General features: G+C 39.4%; 1 protein-coding gene across 1 annotated transcript; it reads right to left on the reverse strand.

The window, feature by feature from the left end:
- Window positions 1–7,786: 7,786 nt before the first annotated feature.
- Window positions 7,787–9,124, reverse strand: LOC140934563 (uncharacterized). Its single transcript, XM_073384168.1, has one exon. It carries the CDS (start codon window positions 9,122–9,124, stop codon window positions 7,787–7,789), a length of 1,338 nt encoding a protein of 445 aa, XP_073240269.1.
- Between the last annotated feature and the right edge of the window lie 9,916 nt (window positions 9,125–19,040).

The raw sequence follows: 19,040 nt of genomic DNA on the forward strand, positions 1-19,040 counted from the left end.
GCTAATATCATAACCAAAAATACGTTATCGCAAAAACCACGCGAAGCTATAGAGAGTCAGAAAAGAATAAGGGACACAAGGTATAGGGAAAAATATGATATGACAGTCACTGTTTTTAAGCCTTTGCCACGCCTATTTACCATTTATTGATGCATGCTTTTCGCGTGGGAAGTACAAAATATCTTATAAATAATATATCTTATATATAAAAGGTCTTTAAAGTTTTATAACAATTTCACTGGAGACCTATTGTCTACAACAAGTCAGAAACAGCTATGGAAAACAAAGCATTTTATTAAAAATGAATTATTATGTCCAGTTATTTCACACAAAATACAGACATTTTCTTCTTTTCTAAATGGACTTAAATAGTTTCCTTGAAAGCGATTGCTCGGAGAGTGCTCAGAGAACTCTGGAAACGAGTTCGCAGATCGAGTTACTTTTCTGTAAAAACGTGACAATCAGTAACAGAAAGCCTGGAGGTTTAAGTTAGGTACATAAAACAATCGCTCTAAGTACAAGTACAAATGGCAATGAAGTTAATCATCTATACTCGGCAATTGTGTCAGAAACGTTTTTTACTTAAATCACCCGTTTTGTTGACTTTGTAGACTACTATCGAAAGGTAAAACTCGGAATTGATTTAGACTCCATCCTTTTGTGTTGTTTCGAGAAAAAAAGTCGGTTTAATCGCTTTTTCTTGCGATATTCACTTCGATGAACCACGACGTTTCGATGCTTGACCATCAGGGTGTATTGTCGATTGTGAAGTGCTGTTCGGGATTATTTGGCAACAGATTTGGGTCGCTGATCTTGGTAATTGTTTCGATTTGGTCCTCACTATTCCAGCATTACTCATGTTACATGATTGTATAACTAACAATGGAAGTCGTTCACTCGATAGGCAGCTAAAGTACCAGCGATCGAATGTTGCGCGGGCATCAATACTACTAGGATATCAATTCCATCGGTCCTTTTGATGTAATGGAGTGAGGTTCTTATGTGGATCAGGTCACTGACGAACCGCCACTCTTTTCACTGTATTGATATCTTGATATCCTTCCCCCCTCCCCCTCTTTTCTTTTTTTTATTTTCCGTTAACTTGTTAACTTGAGTCGACCACCTACTGAGAACTGAAGCGGCCATTGGAAGGCGCCCTTCTTGAAACGGCCACTTATTGTTATTTGTAAGTTGAGTAGATATCAATTCTAAATCAATGGCGACTACTTGATACGTAAGGAAGTTGCAATTGGATAATCTGCTGAAGGCAATTGGCAAGGTTAAGGTGACGGTTGCATGGATCCTAGAGTTTACCAACGAGTCGGCCTTGCTAGCGCACTTGACTCGACTCTATCCCAGTGCATATTTCAGATATTTAGGTGAAAAGACTTGTTTATTAAAACGTAAGTTTAACGTCAGTTATGGCCATTCGTTTTAAGGTGTCATCCAGGGTAAAAAAAATCATCATTTTTAGATGATTAAGTAGAGCTCATCAAGAGCTTTCTTTGAAAAAAATTCCAGGAAAAAACGTTTTTCCTGTGCAGACTTATGGAGCGCAAAAGTTTTTCTATGCCAATCATTTTAATTGATCGTTGACAAGTCCTAGCTGTCATACTTGATACGCGCGCATGCCGCTGTCGAACCAAGCTGATCACGCAATGGTCTACAAGTATAGTTGCTCACTGTTTTTGCCTGGATTTTGGAAGTGAATGCCTCCAAAGAAGAAAAAAGAGCTTGTCCGTTTTCGTCCTCGACTCCAAGACGAAAGAAGACGACAAAATGGTTTTGCAACGTGTGGGCTTCGAAATTAGCAGAGTGACAAGGGCTCCTACTACAAACAAGAAAAATGACTAAAAGATGACAAAGCTTCTGAAAAACCCATTGAAACTACCGTCAAATCGAGTTTCACGAGTTTCTTAGCGAGCGGAGCGAGCTTTTTAGGCCGCGAAGCGGCCAAGCGAGCGACAAATTCGCGACAGGTCCCGCGCCATATATAAAATCGTACGAAGGACTTTTTTGAAAGTCTATTGTAGTGGGAGAGCAGCTTCAAGAAAAACTCAAGGAAGTGGTTTGTTTTCGATTTTTCCAAGGAAGTGTCGAACTTTTAGAAAATGTATCGAGTAACAGTTGGCTTGGCTCAAAATGAAAACTGCCCGTCGCAAATAACTAAAGAGGCTTTCTCGACAACAGAAGGATCGAACAGAGCAGATCCTTTGAAATAAATTGTTCATCTGTTGTCGGGTTTCGTTTGTAACCTTTTCCTGCTGTGTCACTATTGTTGTCCCTTTCCTGGTATGCATCAACATTGACAGCTTTGGTGTTATAATCTGTTATAAACTCGTCACGGGCAAGTTGAGGGTACGTTTTAAACTCCAAGTCGGCAACCCGTGAACCACTTTGGCTGAAATTTGGCCAACTTCCTGTCAGATAGTTTTTCTAAAAACCGTGTCTGCGAATTTTGATTTCTTTTTTCGTTTTCGAGTAAGAGTATATTTTCAAAGGTAGTGCTAATGATTTGCTATCCCTACCCTTACCAAATCCAACACTGTTTTGAATGTATTTTTAAGCCATCTTTGAAAACTGTTTTTAACCTGTTTTGTGAAATAGGTTTTAAATAGGGTGAAAAGTGTATTTTTAATGTATTTGTCGACTGCTTTTAAAGGTGTTTTAACCTGTTTAAAACGCTATTAAAAAAGAATTTTTTTTAAAATTCGATTAAAATATATAAAAAATTCCTGGGCTTTTGCAAGGCTCAAAACAGATCTAAAACAGTTTTTAAATACCTTATAAATCTGAATAAAAACAGAATGAAAACAGTTTCAGAAACATATTTTAATTTGCTATACTACTTTAAAACTATTTTTAATAGCAATTTTATATATTTTGAAAAAAAAAACAGGTTTAAAATAGGTACAAAAATATATTTTTAATATATTTTTCGACTGATTTTAAAGGTGTTTTAATCTGTTTAAGACGCTATTAAAATGTTATAATTCAAAATATATTTTAATAGCTGTTTTGACCGGTTTCGAAATTTAGTAAAATACTCGTATTTGCAAATACAATAAAAATACTTTGAAAATAGTATTAAAATACCACAGAAGAGGAAAAGCAATAGCACGCATATATTGTGAAAATACATCAAAAATAGGATGCAAAAATGCAAAAACAGTAGAAAACTGTATAACTTCAACTGCTTATAACAAAAGAACAAACCCACTTGACAAAAATCTGAGACACGACTTTTTAGTCCAACGTGTTAAGAAGCGAATGCGATCTTAATTGGCTTCTTCCGTTTACATTTGGCTGGCCTGGACTTAAATTTACAGTGACACCCACTTTCACAAAAAGCCTCTCATTTCTGAATCGCGTTAATATTTTGATTTTTTAAAAGAAATAAGCAATAATCTGGAACTATTAAGCTTTCAGAAAATGTAGGGTTTATGGGGGTATTTATTAAAAGCAAAAGCGCTAGCACCGATCAACGCGAGGAGGGTGCTTGAGGATGGATGATACCTTAAAGCCTTGCTATAGATAGCCTGCGAAAACATCCGTTTCTCCTCGCTCTTCGCCGCTGGGGACGTTTCGCGAGGAGGAACGTCTGCGACTCAGCGGCAGAAATTCCATACTGATGACGCAAACCAATGTTTACATAATAAATCCGGTAGTCATGGGGTTCCAAATACAAATTTGTCCAATTTTACTTGTCTTCTGGTCGATTTTGTTTAAGTGTCGTGTTTATCTGCCAACGAGCTCTAGCAAAACTCAAACGCTTCTTCTAGAAAAGAGTATATTCCACTAATATTGACTATTTTGCTCGAGATTCTTCGTGTTTACATTTGACCTTTGTGGCCTTTTGTCTTTTGTCTGTCATTCGTAAACAATAGCTAAAACAATATAACTACTCCGTCGACGAATCAGCGCTTCTGACCGGACTGTTCCGGACAGATTTTACGTCATCAGTATGGAATTTCTGTCGCTGAGTCGCAGATGTTCCTCCGCGCGAAACGTCCCCACCGGCGAAGAGCGAGGAGAAACGGATGTTTTCGCAGGCTATGCTATAGATGTCTTCTTGATTTTGCCTGACCCAGGAAGCACGTGAGAGGTCCAGCAGGGGGTTGAGTGGAGGATTCAGAGATGTAATTATGAAAGTCGGAGAGTACACTCATCCATTCCTTGCGCCACTGGATGATCCATGACCTAGTTGGAAGTGAAAGGGGTACTTATCTCAAGCTCTGCCGTGCATGAAGTGTTTTTGTTTGAGGCACTGTTGTGTCGATCGACTCCGACTTTACACCATTTGCGCGGCAGCCTCTAAGAAGTGCCTCTGTAGCCCCCCTTTCGGATTAACAAATTCAAATGAAATTGAATAAAATCGATGAAGTTTGAAACATTGCGAATTTACTTTTTAAGTGAATTTTCGGTTTGTTGTCAGCCCAAAATTTTGCTACCATGGCAACGTGACGCAAGGACTTCTCCTCTCTATTGAAAACATTTTAGAATTTTAACGCAAAAGGTATGCGAAACAATATATTAAGTAAAGGCGAAGTAATTTGGTTTAATACCCATATAAAGTACATATGTCATGCTAACAATGTCACAGCTAAAACGAACTCATTACTTCCAACGTTCCATGGCTTGTTAACGTGCGTGTTGACTAGATGGCTTTCTTTCGTATGATTCATTGTCTCATGAAACTTTGCTTCTAATTTTTTTTATAAGCAAAATTAAAGTTAGGACGTGAAAGTATCGGTTTCCACTTGAAGCTGTGTCTCTCAGCGAAATGACCCTGCGTTGTTTCGCACATTAAGGAACAACAAACTGAAATCGACTTCTGCTGGTTGGACGTTATTTTTAGACGGAACAATTCAACAGAACGCGTTTTAGGCTGTCTGACAGAGGTTTAAAAGTCCCCATGGGGTCAACATGGTCAATTACCAGTGCAAGGTTTACGTCAATGTATATGGACATCCCTGACTTGCATGCTAATTGCTTTTTTGCAATTAAGGTAGATTTTAACAGAAAAAGCGTTTCGTGAGTTTTCATTTTGCATCTGAGTGTCAAACAAGAGCGTGGGATTGCGGTTGGAGTAACCTGAGGTGTGGGCGTTTTCTTCGAGCGCGCAAATGTTTTTGCTCGCGAAAGTGCCATGACAGCTGTCGAACATAAACTTGCAGCTTTCGCACGTCCAAAGTACGCCTGCACTGCATGCTAGGCTGATTGTGATTGCATCATCGTTTGATGGCTATATTTGCCACTTTTATGGCCATTCCATGCATTTCAATTGCAGGAGAAACACAGGAAACCCAAACTTTGTGATAGTACCACAGTAATGTTCCAGTAAAATTACAGTGTTTTTATGGGGTAAAAATACGACTCTACATTTTGTAGGAAATACTAAATAAAGGTCAATGAAACTTACTCTGCAGTTAGTTGGTGTTGTCCTTAGTGCTCAAACGATGTTTCATGATAACATGCTCAATTTCACCTCCATACAATATAATACACAAGGTAGGAGGCACGAGATGGCATCTCGGCTGACAGTTTGGAAACCTATTTTAACAAGGCAAAACAATATAGCATCTAGGAAAAACTCTCACGAGTTTTTAGCGTCGCAGGTTTCCGTTTTGAGGAGAAATAAAGCCACCAACTCCAGCACTTCTAACCATCTATTTTTCGGCTGCACTGAAAGCCCTTGTACTTGGTAATTTATTCACGCTTTTTAGACTTGACATCACATTCGCACGGAAAATTTGCCACTTGGGGATAAAGATGAAGAAAATATGACAATCCTCTTATTCTTTTCATTATCCCCTGAATGACAAACTGCTTGTGCGAATGTGATCGCAAATCTAACATGCTTGAATAAATTACCTAATACAAGGGTTTTATTGCAGCTGAAAATGGATCGGTTGAGGAAAGGGAGTTAGTGGCTTTATTTCTCCTCAAGACGAGATTCTTCGGTGCTAAAATAATAATAATAATAATTAAAAATTTATAACGCGCCTTTTCCATGCAAATATGATCAAAAGCGCGTGACAACACGTAAATGTTAAAAGAAAATAAAAGCTAAACTGAGCAAAATAATTAAGGCTAAGAATAAACAACGCTAAAAATTAAATAAAAGATAAAAAACACTAAATATATTACATAGTGGGTTAAAAAATTACGTATCAAAAGCTAGTCTAAAAAGATGCGTTTTAAGTAAAGATTTAAAACGTTCAAAATTGTCTTCAAGACGGATGTGAAGGGGCAGATTGTTCCATAAATTAGGGGCAGCAGATGAAAAAGCACGATCCCCTAAAGTCTTTTTCAGTTTTAAACTAGGATACTTTAAGGTAAGACCGCTAGCTGAACGGAGATTATAGCGCGGCTGTTCTTTAATAACAATCAAATCGATCAAGTAACCAGGCGCGTGACCGTAGATAGCTTTGAAAGTAAAAAGAAGTATTTTAAAATCAATACGAAATTTGACAGAAAGCCAATGTAACGAACGTAGTACTGGTGTTGTGTGACTGTAGCGAGGGACATTAGATATAAGCCGAGCAGCTGCATTCTGCAAGCGTTGCAGTTTAAGTAGATGAACAGAGGGTAAACCAAACAGAAGGCTGTTGCAGTAATCTATACGACCAATGATAAAAGCATGGACCAAAGTTCGTGCAGACTCCTGGGACAGATATTTTCGCATACGCCGAATATTGTATAAATGGAAAACCCAGATTTACAAGTTTTGTGGATCTGTTCCTGGAGATTCAAGTTAGAATCGAACCATGTCCCTAAATTTCTTGCCACAGTGACAGGAGCAACGTCAATGCTTCCTACAGTAAGGAAATCAATATTTACTTGGGAAAGTTGTTGTTTTGTACCAATCAACATGAACTCAGTTTTTTCATCATTAAGTTTGAGCTTATCCGTAAGCATCCACGTACGAATGTCCGATATACAGCGTTCCATGGCAATGACCGCATCAGTCTAATTAGTTGCCGTGTCAGGACTAAACGACAGGTAAAGCTGAGTGTCATCGGCATAGGCATGAGCTTCAGGTAGATAGTATTTGATGACTTCAAACAGTTTGCTGGAATAAATGGTAAACAACAATGGCCCCAGACACGATCCTTGTGGAACGCCATAAGGAAGCGTAAAACTGTCAGATGTAAAGCCATTTAGCGAGACTCGTTGCGACCTGTTGTTAAGATAAGACGTAAACCAATTAAGGGCGGTGCCATTAATGCCGATACATGACTTAGGATGAGCAAGCAGGATATTGTGGTCAACAGTGTCAAACGCTGCGCTCAAATCTAGGAGAACTAGAAGAGTTACATGCCTGCGATTCATATTCATGAGAATGTCGTTTTGTACCTTCAGTAGCGCTGTTTCTGTGCTGTGACCCTTTCGGTAAGCGGATTGCGAGGTTGGATAAAGGGCGAATCGACTCATATGACTGTGAATTTGGTCGAAAACAGCGCGCTCAGTCAATTTTGATATTAAGTCCAAGTTACTGACAGGGCAAAGGTTATTCAACTGCGTCGGGTCTAAGCCAGGTTTCTTAAGGATCGGAGTAACCAGAGCTTCTTTTCATTCCTCAGAGAAATGGCCGCATGATAGCGAAAGATTTATGATTCGTGAAATAACAGGCAACAGCAGGTCAAGGCAGCTAACAACCAGAGAAGTTGGCATCGGGTCCAACGGGCAGGACTTCTTAGCAGACTTACGGATGAGCGCGGAGACGTCGTTTTCCGAGAGTGGTTGAAAGGAATGAAAAGCATGCGCAGCATCTACTTCCTGATCAAGAGGTAGCGCATTGCGCGCTTGGATCGATGTCTACGGCATCAATGTCAAAACGAATTCTATCTATCTTTCGAACGAAAAAACCCCCGATGTCATTGGCTAGTTTTGATTTGTCCTGATAATTAGGAAACGACAACTCCTCTTTCTTAGCAAGGAGTTGTTTGGTAGCTCTGAATAATATTTTATGGTCTGTGCTATTCTCATCAATAAAGTTAGTGTAAAATGCCTGCCTGGCCTGGTTTATGGGGTACGTCACGCGGTTTCTGTAAGACTTGAAAATATTCAAGTCAGACACAGATCTCGTTCTCCTCCAGGTTCTCTCAGCCTTGCGTCTCAAGCGTTTAGCGGCCTTTATCTCGTCGTTGTACCAAGGCACTGCAGGTCTAACTTTCACAGTCTTAGTCTTAAGTGGGGCGTGACAATCAATTAGTTTGGAAAGTGTAGTGTTGTATCTGCGTACAACAGCATCCAGGTCACGTGGATGTTCTGAGTGAAGATGCACTTGCAGATCCGGTGGATCACTACATAACAAGGAGTCAGATAAGTCTCGCTTAAGAGATTCAAGATCGACGGATTTCAGCTTTCTGTAGACAACGTTCTTAGTAGTCATGCAAGGTCTGTCGGGCTGAAGTGTACAATAAACAAATGTGTGGTCAGAGATAAAGCGATCAACTACAGGGACCTTATTGAAGATGTCATCGCTGGAACGGGTGATAACAAGATCAAGTGTGTGACCCTGAATTTGCGTAGTCTCAGTGATGTGTTGCTGGAGGCCAACAGACTGTAAAAGATCTAGTAGTTTGACTAAATCAGGATCATGGGGGACATCAACGTGGATATTAAAGTCACCAGCAATCACAAGATGCTCTTTGGAGAGAAGTATGGATTCTAGGTAGGTAAAGAACTCCGTGAAGAAATCATTAGTTGAGACTCTGTGATCAGCTGAATAAGGTGGACGATAAAGAAGGACAAGCCGAAGATTGAGCGAAGGTGATGAGATTGTCCATTCGGAGTATTCAAAGGATTCTTTCTCGCCAGCATCAATCCTTCTGACAGATAGCGAATCACGGTATATCAAGGCCACTCCGCCACCTCGACGGCCAGTACGTGGGCGATCAGAAATTTTGTATTCGACCGGACACAATTCAGCTCGCACAGCAGCGTCGTCAGTAGTCAGCCAAGTCTCAGTGATCGCAACAAGGCCACCCTTGCAGTCGCATATATAGTCAAAAAGTTTAGCAGTCTTATTTTTAACAGAACGAGCATTTAGCAAGCACAGCGACAAGTGTTTGTCTGCAACAAGCGGAGCCAAGGCAGAATAACGACGAACGCTCATTAAATTGCTAATACTCCGCGACGAAGATGATAGTTGAGTTTCATGGTTATGACTACTGCGAGTTGAAACAATCGCCGGGATTCCTTTGGGTCCAGGATTCAATTTAAATACCAAATCACCAATTAGCAATGGATGGAACGATGCCGATGAGTTGGATTAATATGCACAAGGACACCTGTAACGCCTGATCCTAGGCCTTCTGAAGAATATAGGATAACTAGCCGGTATATACACCAAACAAGCATTGCTATGATCAGAAGGTGCGATGGTGTTGTTCCAACACCAACAAGACAATGGGTAATCAACAGCAATTCCACAAACATTGTTCACAGGCTGGGCCAAGCAACGTAGATTTGTCAGAGTCGGCAATGTAGAGCAAGGTAAAACCGACCTTTTTTCTCCGAATTGCTTGAATCCAAACTCGAAATAACTCCTGCAGAGGCACCGAACTGTGACGAGTTGCTTTAGATATTCTCCATCAGGATAAAGACACTGAAGGGATAGTAGAAAGAGCAAAAAACCGCAGATGGAAACAACACGTCCGCCCTTCATTATATATTCTTCTTCTTAAAAACTGGTATGAGATTTCTGTAGATGCTATATCTTGCTTTGTTGAGATTTTGTTTCGAAAATTATCAAGAGAAGGGCAAATACACGGTAACTTTGATAAGTAGATGTTTTTTAATCTTGCTCCGCATTCAGCATAAAGTTGTTCTTCTTGTATTGCGAACTGTATTCACCATAGGTTTATGATTACTCAGTTTCTTGCAATAATAAAGCTTTGGCTAAGAATACCCTTGCAGACAGTGCAGTTTTCTCTATTTGTGCGTCAAATTCCACAAATGTGTTAGCGTTGCATTTTAAGGTTAAATTTGACCAGCTATTTGTGCAGCGAGTTCTACAGCCACGATAGACTTCAAACTTGCAGACATAAAACTAGAAAGCTCTGAGGCTCATTTGCTGAAGTTAGAGAAAAATCTGTCTTAGGGTTTCGCAGTTACTGACATTTTTTGTTAAAATGTCGTTTTAAACAGATGCCGATATCTCAAACGTTTTTATACCTACAAGAAAATAAATAACAGTTTCTTAAAGTTCGACCATACAATAAAACGATTTTTGAAGGCAGCTTTTGAATGCCCTGGAGAATTATGCAGATCTTAGACTGTGTTAGCGACCTTGGCCGTCGGCCCATCGATCTGCATAATTCGCAAGGTCATACTCAGCCTCATCCAGTAATTGCTAATTATGATAGGAAAGTCTAATTCAATTATTGCATTATTATCCATATAAGATATTCAGGCGATCATTTTCGTCTGAGCGACTGGCGTCAATGATAGTATAATGTATCTTTCAAATTTGGTGAGCGTCAGCAGGTTAAGAATAATAAATGATTCTGAATATTAACCCGCGGATAAATGCCAATCAGAAACGGATAAATATTTTAAATCGATGATACAATTATAATTATTTTTACGCTCTGTTACGGTAACGTTTTTAGGCTTCTGCTGTAATTCTATTTTCTAACCACTTGACCATCATTGATTTAAAATACAGGAGGCACACATTCGATCACATCATAAATTTGTTGTTGTTGTTTCATAAATATGACTTACTTTGTCGATGCGTGGAATTTGTTTTCTTTGGTGGCCATTTTGTCGATCGGGCCTGAAACCAAGAATAATTTGAATAATCTGCGAACGGATCTAAGAAAGTCGGAAACTGTCGGAAGGTTCGATGCTATGAGTGGCTCCGAAGATTTTTCGGTTCCAGACCTCGCATCAGCTGACCACAAAATTCAAAATGACCGCCAAAGAAAACAAATTCGACGCTTCGGTAAAGTACGTTATCATTTTTTTTAATATTATGCAATTCAATCGGATGTGAGAGCCGCACTGTGTCAAAATGTACAGGCCGGGAGGAGCACCTAGTTAACAAAACATCTTTAATGAAGCCGATACTGATGCAATCACGCAGTGATTTAGAACTTGGTATCCAGACCTTCTCCTTGAAACTCTGCAAGTTCGTTAACGAATGCAACTCTTGTACATGTATTATCGATGTCTGATCGGACAGGAGAAGGAGAGTTTACATCTAACTCTATTACGTCCTTGTCTTGTTCGGCTACGCAGGCGGTTCTTGAACAGTTCGAACTTGTTCCTACACTTTTCAGTGATGTCCTCTCCCCGCTACTTCCCATTACCTCAAGAAATCTACTTCGCATAGAACTACAGGACTTACCGCAAACGTTGAAGAAGTAAATAAAAGGGTTAAAGACCGAGTTTGATATGCCCAGTCCATAGGTTATGAGACTCACCGGATCCATAACGTTCGGAAACTCCTTGAGATGCTGCACCAGTAGCCCAAAGTAGAGAGCGAAAGGCAACCAACAGACGACAAAAAAAATAACAACAATCACCAACACGCGAAGAACTCTCTTTCTGGACTTTTCCAGCAACTTGGCATTTGTGATTGTGGGATTGGATATACTCCCTACAGTGGCGGAAAGTCTGCGATTCCTGGTCGATATCACTTTTATAATTTTGCGATATGATATAGTTAAGACTGCTAAAGGTATCACGAACCCAAGTAAGACTGAGGCAACGAGGTAAATCGTCCCAACAAGAGACTGGCCGTGTGTAGTGCTGCAGTAGTAGATGGTGCTGTTATTATAATCAAGAGGAATGAAATTGCTTGTATAAAAAATCGGAAGGCATTGAACTGTACCGTATACCCAAGCAAAGAAGATCAACCAGGCTGGCCTGAGATACCAAGCTCTATTGATGCACGTTAGTTCCTGCTTCACAAATGTCATGTACCGATCAATACTTATTGCTGTCATCAGGCTGACTGAGATCACTGGGTTAAGGTGCTACGGAAAATTAATAAGTAAATATTGAATACTGTGGATATGGTTTGACTACAGGTGAAGAAGGTACGAAAAGTCGTATATATATTTTTACCATATTCCGTACAGTAAAATAACAGGCAAGGTTTGCACTGGAGGCCAGTGGTTTTCGCATTCATAAGTGTTTACTCATTGAGTATATTCAGGGTATTTTAGTGGATTCTCCAGCGTTTGCCGACATCGATAAATCCAGAGACATTCAAGCGGGAACTTTTACGCCCATAATTTTCCTTTCAATTGGTTTTACCGCAAACTCATATGATCACTAGCGGAAAACTTTATCCGGATTCGTTGGAAGAATTACTTACACTACAAAACGTTGAACAGTAATCTCTGAACAAAACATTCGGCTTTAGATTTCCGATTCAAAATCTCCTGACTTATTGACCAAACCAATCCGATACCAAAACGTTTCGGATTCGTCAGGAATAATCCAGCAAAATATCATCTACTGTAAACCTTGCATCAAGGACATGTCCACATATTAATAAGGACCAAAATCGCACTTTTCTTGAAGACAGGAACAGACACGTTTATTGTTACTGATGTTTCCTCAGTGGGCGCAGGAGAAAGTCCCGTTTGTTGTCTCTGATTGGTTCAACTATTTATTTCCTTCGTCGGGGCATAATACTGGAAATTTAAACAAAGCGTTTTGGTGACTTACGTCAAAGGCAAGTGAGGTGCACTGCGGTTTTCCCTTTTAATTCTTGACGTTGCTGACGCTGAAATTTGTAATGTTTAGTGTCTTGGCTCTAATAGGGAGGACCTGCCAAAACATTTAGGCGAGACATTACTGCTGAATATTGCAAAAAGGCCAGTTCTGGCTGACGTGCGTCGCTAGGAGACAAATGAACTGGTACCCTGGGAACATTATTCCCGCGACATTAAAGAGCTTTGATCTTAACTGTTTTCACTGAAACATTACTTTTAATTTTTTTGTTTGATTAGTGGTGTCAACGCCTATCAGTTCCACCAGGTCCTCTGAAATGGTTATAGTTAATATAATGTACATTAAAATCTATACCTGCATAACTCGTGCCAGCTTGCAGAAACCAACATCTCTTTCATTTATTTTATTTGGGTAATAAAAATTTACGAAGATAGTCAGGGGAATGCACAGCAAACACACCATCAGATCTGAGACGGTCAAGTTAACGAGGAAGAGCTGAACGGACGTTTTGTGACCTCGCCGGCGCAAGTTTGAGATTACTGCTACCACGATTCCATTGCCAAGAAGTCCAATGATGAGGATTAAGCCTGTTGAAACAATGGTTCTTTGGCTTTAATTTTTTTTTCTGCCTGTAGCCTCTGCCTCCCGCGAGCGGGCAAGATGAAACGAGTTTCTTGTTCTAATTGACTACCCAAGTGGCCAAGATGGGCCTTCCTTGCCCGCTCGGATTTCCCGCGTTGGTCCCGCAAGAAAAAAGTTTTTTTTTTGGCCAAATAATTCATTCTTTATTCGGACCAAACTTGTTTCGTTAGATGGCCGAATATTGGCCCGATTCATATTTGCTTTTTAGGGGTCTCGACTTTGTCTCGGTCCGTAAAAACGCAAAACGAAGGAGGCCAATATCCAGCCATTTTGACCTTACGCTTAGTCACTGCTACTACGCTACCTTAAAGATATCCCTGAGGGAACTCCCGTATGGGATGCTCATCGTCTCGCTTTGGGTGTTTGGGATGGAAATTCACTATATTTACCCACCCAGGTATCGTTCAATAGCGTGCATAAAAAAAATTACAAAAAATGCCCTGATACTGACCAAACAGAAATCTCCCTTAGGGGTCAGTTAAAGCTTGAGCCACACCCTCATTTGTCTCCCTTTGGGATTTAAATTGAATTTTCCAACGAGCATCCCCGACACTTTTATATGGGATTCCGCCCCCTGAGAAAGATATATCTTTGGAACAAATAGATCTCTAGACCAACGTAGTTTTCCCAAGTCTTTGTATTCTGGGATTAAAGATCTTGTTTACGTACGATTATTAAGTTTTCGTGCCAAAATCTTGCAAAATAAATATCATTTGCTGTTCGTTTTAACCCTGTAGATTCAATGGTAGACGTCCAAAAATTAAATCCAGACTTCAAACATCTGTAAATATAGCATCGCAATGTCTGAGTATTAAGTAAAGGACATGAATTTTATTAATTCCAAAATTCCAAAAGTAAGAACGTTCTTCATAACTTCTAATTGTCAAGATTTTTCTAGAAAATCGCAATTCAGTTAGGTTGTTGAAATTTCCTTTTATAATTTTCGCGGAGTTTGTTTTCTACGTAGCGATCGGAAGATCAGACGTGATCCAAAAGCCTGTAATTAATGTCGAAAATAGGTTAAAGTTTAGCATAAAGCCGGTTAGGAATATCTCTTGCAAAACGTTTACAATTGGAGGAAACATGTTTTCGTTTAAAACAGGAAAATTATGTCTGCTTTTTGTTTTGTTTTTATAAATCGCCAAGTCACAATTCATTATACATTCATCTAACTAAAGACTTGCATAAATGATGCTTTGACTCTTATTCGTTATGCCACGAAGGATACTGTTCAAGATCAACTAATCTCCCTCCTTTATATATAAAAACTGTCCCAGACTAAGAACAAGTGTATTTTCAACTGGTTTTTAAGATTAAGATCTTCATTTCGTTTTATCAAAATATATACTGACAGTAATTTATCTTAAAATTCTGTGGAAGACACGAATGAATATAACAAGCTGCCTTTCCCGTTCACGGCCGTAGTCCGCTTACCTAGACACACAGCAGAAACAGCAAAAATTCCACTGCGAACATCCCAGGGCTTTTTCTCCAACACAGGGTTCATGTTGCGATCACCTCTTTGCTAAATAGTTTAGGTTCTGCTTGAGCCGTGGAAAATTCTCCTTGAAAGTGCCAAGCAAGTGACGCGTTCTGTACCCCGGTGAGTTGTATTTGAATACTATATTCAAATTACTTTAAAAGTCAAACTTCAAATTACCTCTGATGATCAAAATTAGAACTTACTAATAAATAGACTTAATTTTTTATTGCCAATTTATCAAGAGGTAAAAACGATTTTCTGTTGTTTTTCGTTCTTTTCTCGAATCTCAAAACTAATATTCGGTGAAAAGTTTTAAATATAAGCACTTAACTATTACGGAATGGCATCACACCAGAATCAACATGAAAAAGAAAGTTAAAAGCATTTCAGATGAATAGAAATGCGCCAGGTGTTTATCAGTAGCTTCATTTTAACTACTCATGTAGCTGATATATAATTTGTTTCAGAGTTATAACTGACCAGATCCTTCTTTTATATGTATACCATATGGCAACATGTTTCCTGAACTGAATATATATTTTTGGCCTTAAAACATTATACGCGCTCACAATTTTTGGGGAAGAGTGCAAATTTAATTAAAGCCCCAAGGTTGACAGAATGAGAATAGATTTCGGCCAAATTATACCCCTGGAGATATTTTTCACAGACCTTCTTAAGACACGTACGTTATTCAAACAAATAAATCTAAATGATCGTAGTGACTGAATAGTTTACAATATCTTGTAGTTAGAAGTCTGAGATCGCGACAATAGTAATAATTTGCCAGTGAATATTGAAACTGTGGAAGAATCAATATTTTCAAGGCTTGATAATTAATAGAATGGAAAGTTCAACAATGAAGAAGTACAAAAAACCAAGGGGAAAGAAATAAAACTAAGGCAGATTTTAACAGAAAAAACGTTTAGCGAGTTTTCTTGAGTCTGAGTTTTAAACAAGAGCGTGGGATTGCTGTAGGGGTAACCTGCGGTGTGGGCGTTTTCTTCGAGCACGCAAATGTTTTTCCTCGCGAAAGTGCCATGACAGCTGTCCAACCCAACATAAACAAGCAGCTTTCGCACGCCCAAAATACGTCTCCACTGCATGCTAGGCTGATTGTGATTGCATCAGGGTTTGATGGTTATTTGCCACTTTTATGGCTTCCATGCATTTCAATTGCAGGGGAAGCACAGGTAACCCAGACTTTGTGATAGTACCACAGTAATGTTCCAGTAAAATTACGGTGTTTTTGTGGGGTAAAAAATACGATCCTAAATTTTGTAGGAAATACTAAATAAAGGTCAATGAAACTTACTCTGCAGTTAGTTGTTTTTGTCCTAAGTGATCAAACGAAGTTTTATGATAACATGCCCAATTTCACCTCCATACAATAATTGTAATACACAAGGTAGGAGGCACGAGATGGCATCTCGGCTGACAGTTTCGAAACCTATTTTAACAAGGCAAAATATAGCATCTAGGAAAAACTCTCAAGAGTTTTTAGCGTCGCAGGCTTCCGTTTTGAGGAGAAATAAGGCCACCAACTCCAGTACTTCTAACCGTCCATTTTTCGGCTGCACTGAAAGCCTTTGTACTTGGTAATTTATTCAAGCTTTTTAGGCTTGACATCACATTCGTACGGGAAGTTTGCCACTTGGGGATAAAGATGAAGAAAATATGACAATCCTCTTATTCTTTTCATTATCCCCAATGACAAACTGCTCGTGCGAATGTGATGGCAAATCTAACATGTTTGAATAAATTACTTAATACAAGGGTTTTTATTGCAGCTGAAAATGGATCGGTTGAGGAACTGGGGTTGGTGGCTTTATTTCTCCTCAAGACGGGAACCTTCGGTGCTAAAAATTGGTAGGAGATTTCCGAAGATGCTATATCTTGCTTTGCTGAGATTTTTCATTCGAAAATTATAAAGAGAAGGGCAAATACACGGTAACTTTGATAAATGGGTGTTCATTAATCTTGCTTCAGCATAAAGTTGTTCTTCTTGTATTGCGAACTGTATTCGCCGTGGGTTTATGATTACTCAGTTTCTTGCAATAATAAAGCTTTGGCTTAGAATACCCTTGCAGACACGGCAGTTTTTCTCTGTTTGTGCGTCAAATTTCACAAATGTGTTAGCGTTGTATTTTAAGGTTAAATTTGACCAGCTATTTGTGCAGCGAGTTCTACGTTCACGATAGACTTCGCACTTGCAGATATAAAACTGGAGAGCTCAAAGGCTTATTTGCTGAAGTTAGAGAAAAATCTCTCTTAGGGTTTCGTAGTTACTGATATTTTTTGTAAAAGTGTGGTTTTAAACAGATGCCGATATCTCAAACGTTTTTATAGCTACAAGAAAATAAATAACAGTTTCTTGAAGTTTGACCATTCTTTATTGACGATCCCAAAACTCATAGAAATCAGCATTCCTGCCGAAAAACCCAAAAACATAACTAATGCGCAAATAAATAGGTCCGGGCCGCCTTAAGAAGTCATTAAGATACGGAAGACTGACTTTGTATGATTTGATGACTTGCATAATTTACACCTATACAGGAGCCTTGCCGCTTGCACCTTGCACCTATCCCGTAGGCATGGCGACCGTTGGAGCGCCACTGACTTACAAACACTTAGCATTAAGGTGCGGTAAAACGGGCATAAAAAAACATGCAGCTTGTTCTTCAACGTTGCTGCCAAACGAGTTGAATAGCGATGTTGGGCGTTTTACCACCCTCATCAACCCTGCCTTGCAATGAGTCACCGAAGTTGTTAACAGGTATGAACGAGGGTGGTAAAAGATCGCTGTTCCACTCGGCCTTTTGCTGCAATATTGGAAAACAAGTCGCATGTTTTTGCTGCCCGTTTTACCGAAGCTTCAATACTCTTGGCACCTTTGGCGTTTAGTTTTAAGAAATATTGCTATCTGGTATCATAACCGCAAACTGTGCATGTAAAAAGAAATGTAGTTGTATGGATATGTTTAGACAGCTATCTAAATTTATTTGACCTTGCCCAGCCACATTAATCCTGTTAATCTGCCGAATTTGCCAAGGAACAGGCAAATGCAGACGGGAACTCAACATCCATTAAGGTAAGCAATTATACTTTTCTTGGAAACTGCCCACCTATCCCTACCCTAAGTGAGAAGTAAGTGTTAATGTTGGCTTAGGGGAGGGGTCAGTGGGCAGTTTCCCAGAAACGTGTAATGATCCGCATGTCTTAGATTGTTTTTAAAGTGTGGATTATTTTGAACGAATATTCAATAAAACGATTATTGAAGGCAGCTTTTGTATGCCCTGAGGAATTATCAGATCTCAAACTGTGTTAGCGACCTTGGCCGTCGGCCCATCGATCTGCATAATTCTTAAGGTTATACTCAGGCTCATCCAGTAATTGCTAATTATGATAGGAAAGCGGAATGCAATTATTGTTTTATTATCCATACAAGATATTCAGGCAATCATTTTCGTCTGAGTGACTGACATCTATTATGGTATAATGTATATTTCAAATTTGGTGAGCGTCAGCAGGTTATGAATAATAAATGATTCTGAATATTAACCAGCGGACAAATGCCAATCAGAAACGGATAAATATTTTAAATCGATCATACAATTGTAATTATTTCTATGCTCTGCTACGGTAACGTTTTTAGGCCACTGCTGTAACTATTTTCTAACCACTTGAACATCATTGATTTAAAATACAGGAGGCACACATTCGATCACATCGTATATTTGTTGTTGTTCTTTTATAAATATGCTTTACTTTGTCGATGCGTGGAATTTGTTTTCTTTGGCGGCCATTTTGTCGGTCGAACCTGAAACCAAGAATAATTTGAATAATCTCCGAACGGATCTGAGAAAGTCGGAAAACTGTCGGAAGGTCCGATGCTATGAGTGGCCCCGAAGACTTTAAGGTTCCAGACCTCGCACCAGCTGACCGCAAAATTCAAAATGACCGCCAAAGAAAACAAATTCCACGCTTCGGTAAAGTACGTTATCTTTTTTTTAAATATTATGCAATTCAATCGGATGTAAGAGCCGCACTGTGTTCAAATTAGCAGGCCGGGAGGAGCACCTACTACCCTGCGAGCAGTGGTTTCTCCAGGTAGGACGGTACGCTTCGATGGGAAAGAAACCAGTGCGAGCAACCGTTTGCTTTTCCATCGAGCATGCGCGTCTACGTGATTACTACGAATATCAAACGAGAAGACGGC

This window comes from Porites lutea, chromosome 4 (genome assembly GCF_958299795.1).
Source record: "Porites lutea chromosome 4, jaPorLute2.1, whole genome shotgun sequence".
Classification (NCBI taxonomy): Eukaryota; Metazoa; Cnidaria; class Anthozoa; order Scleractinia; family Poritidae; genus Porites; species Porites lutea.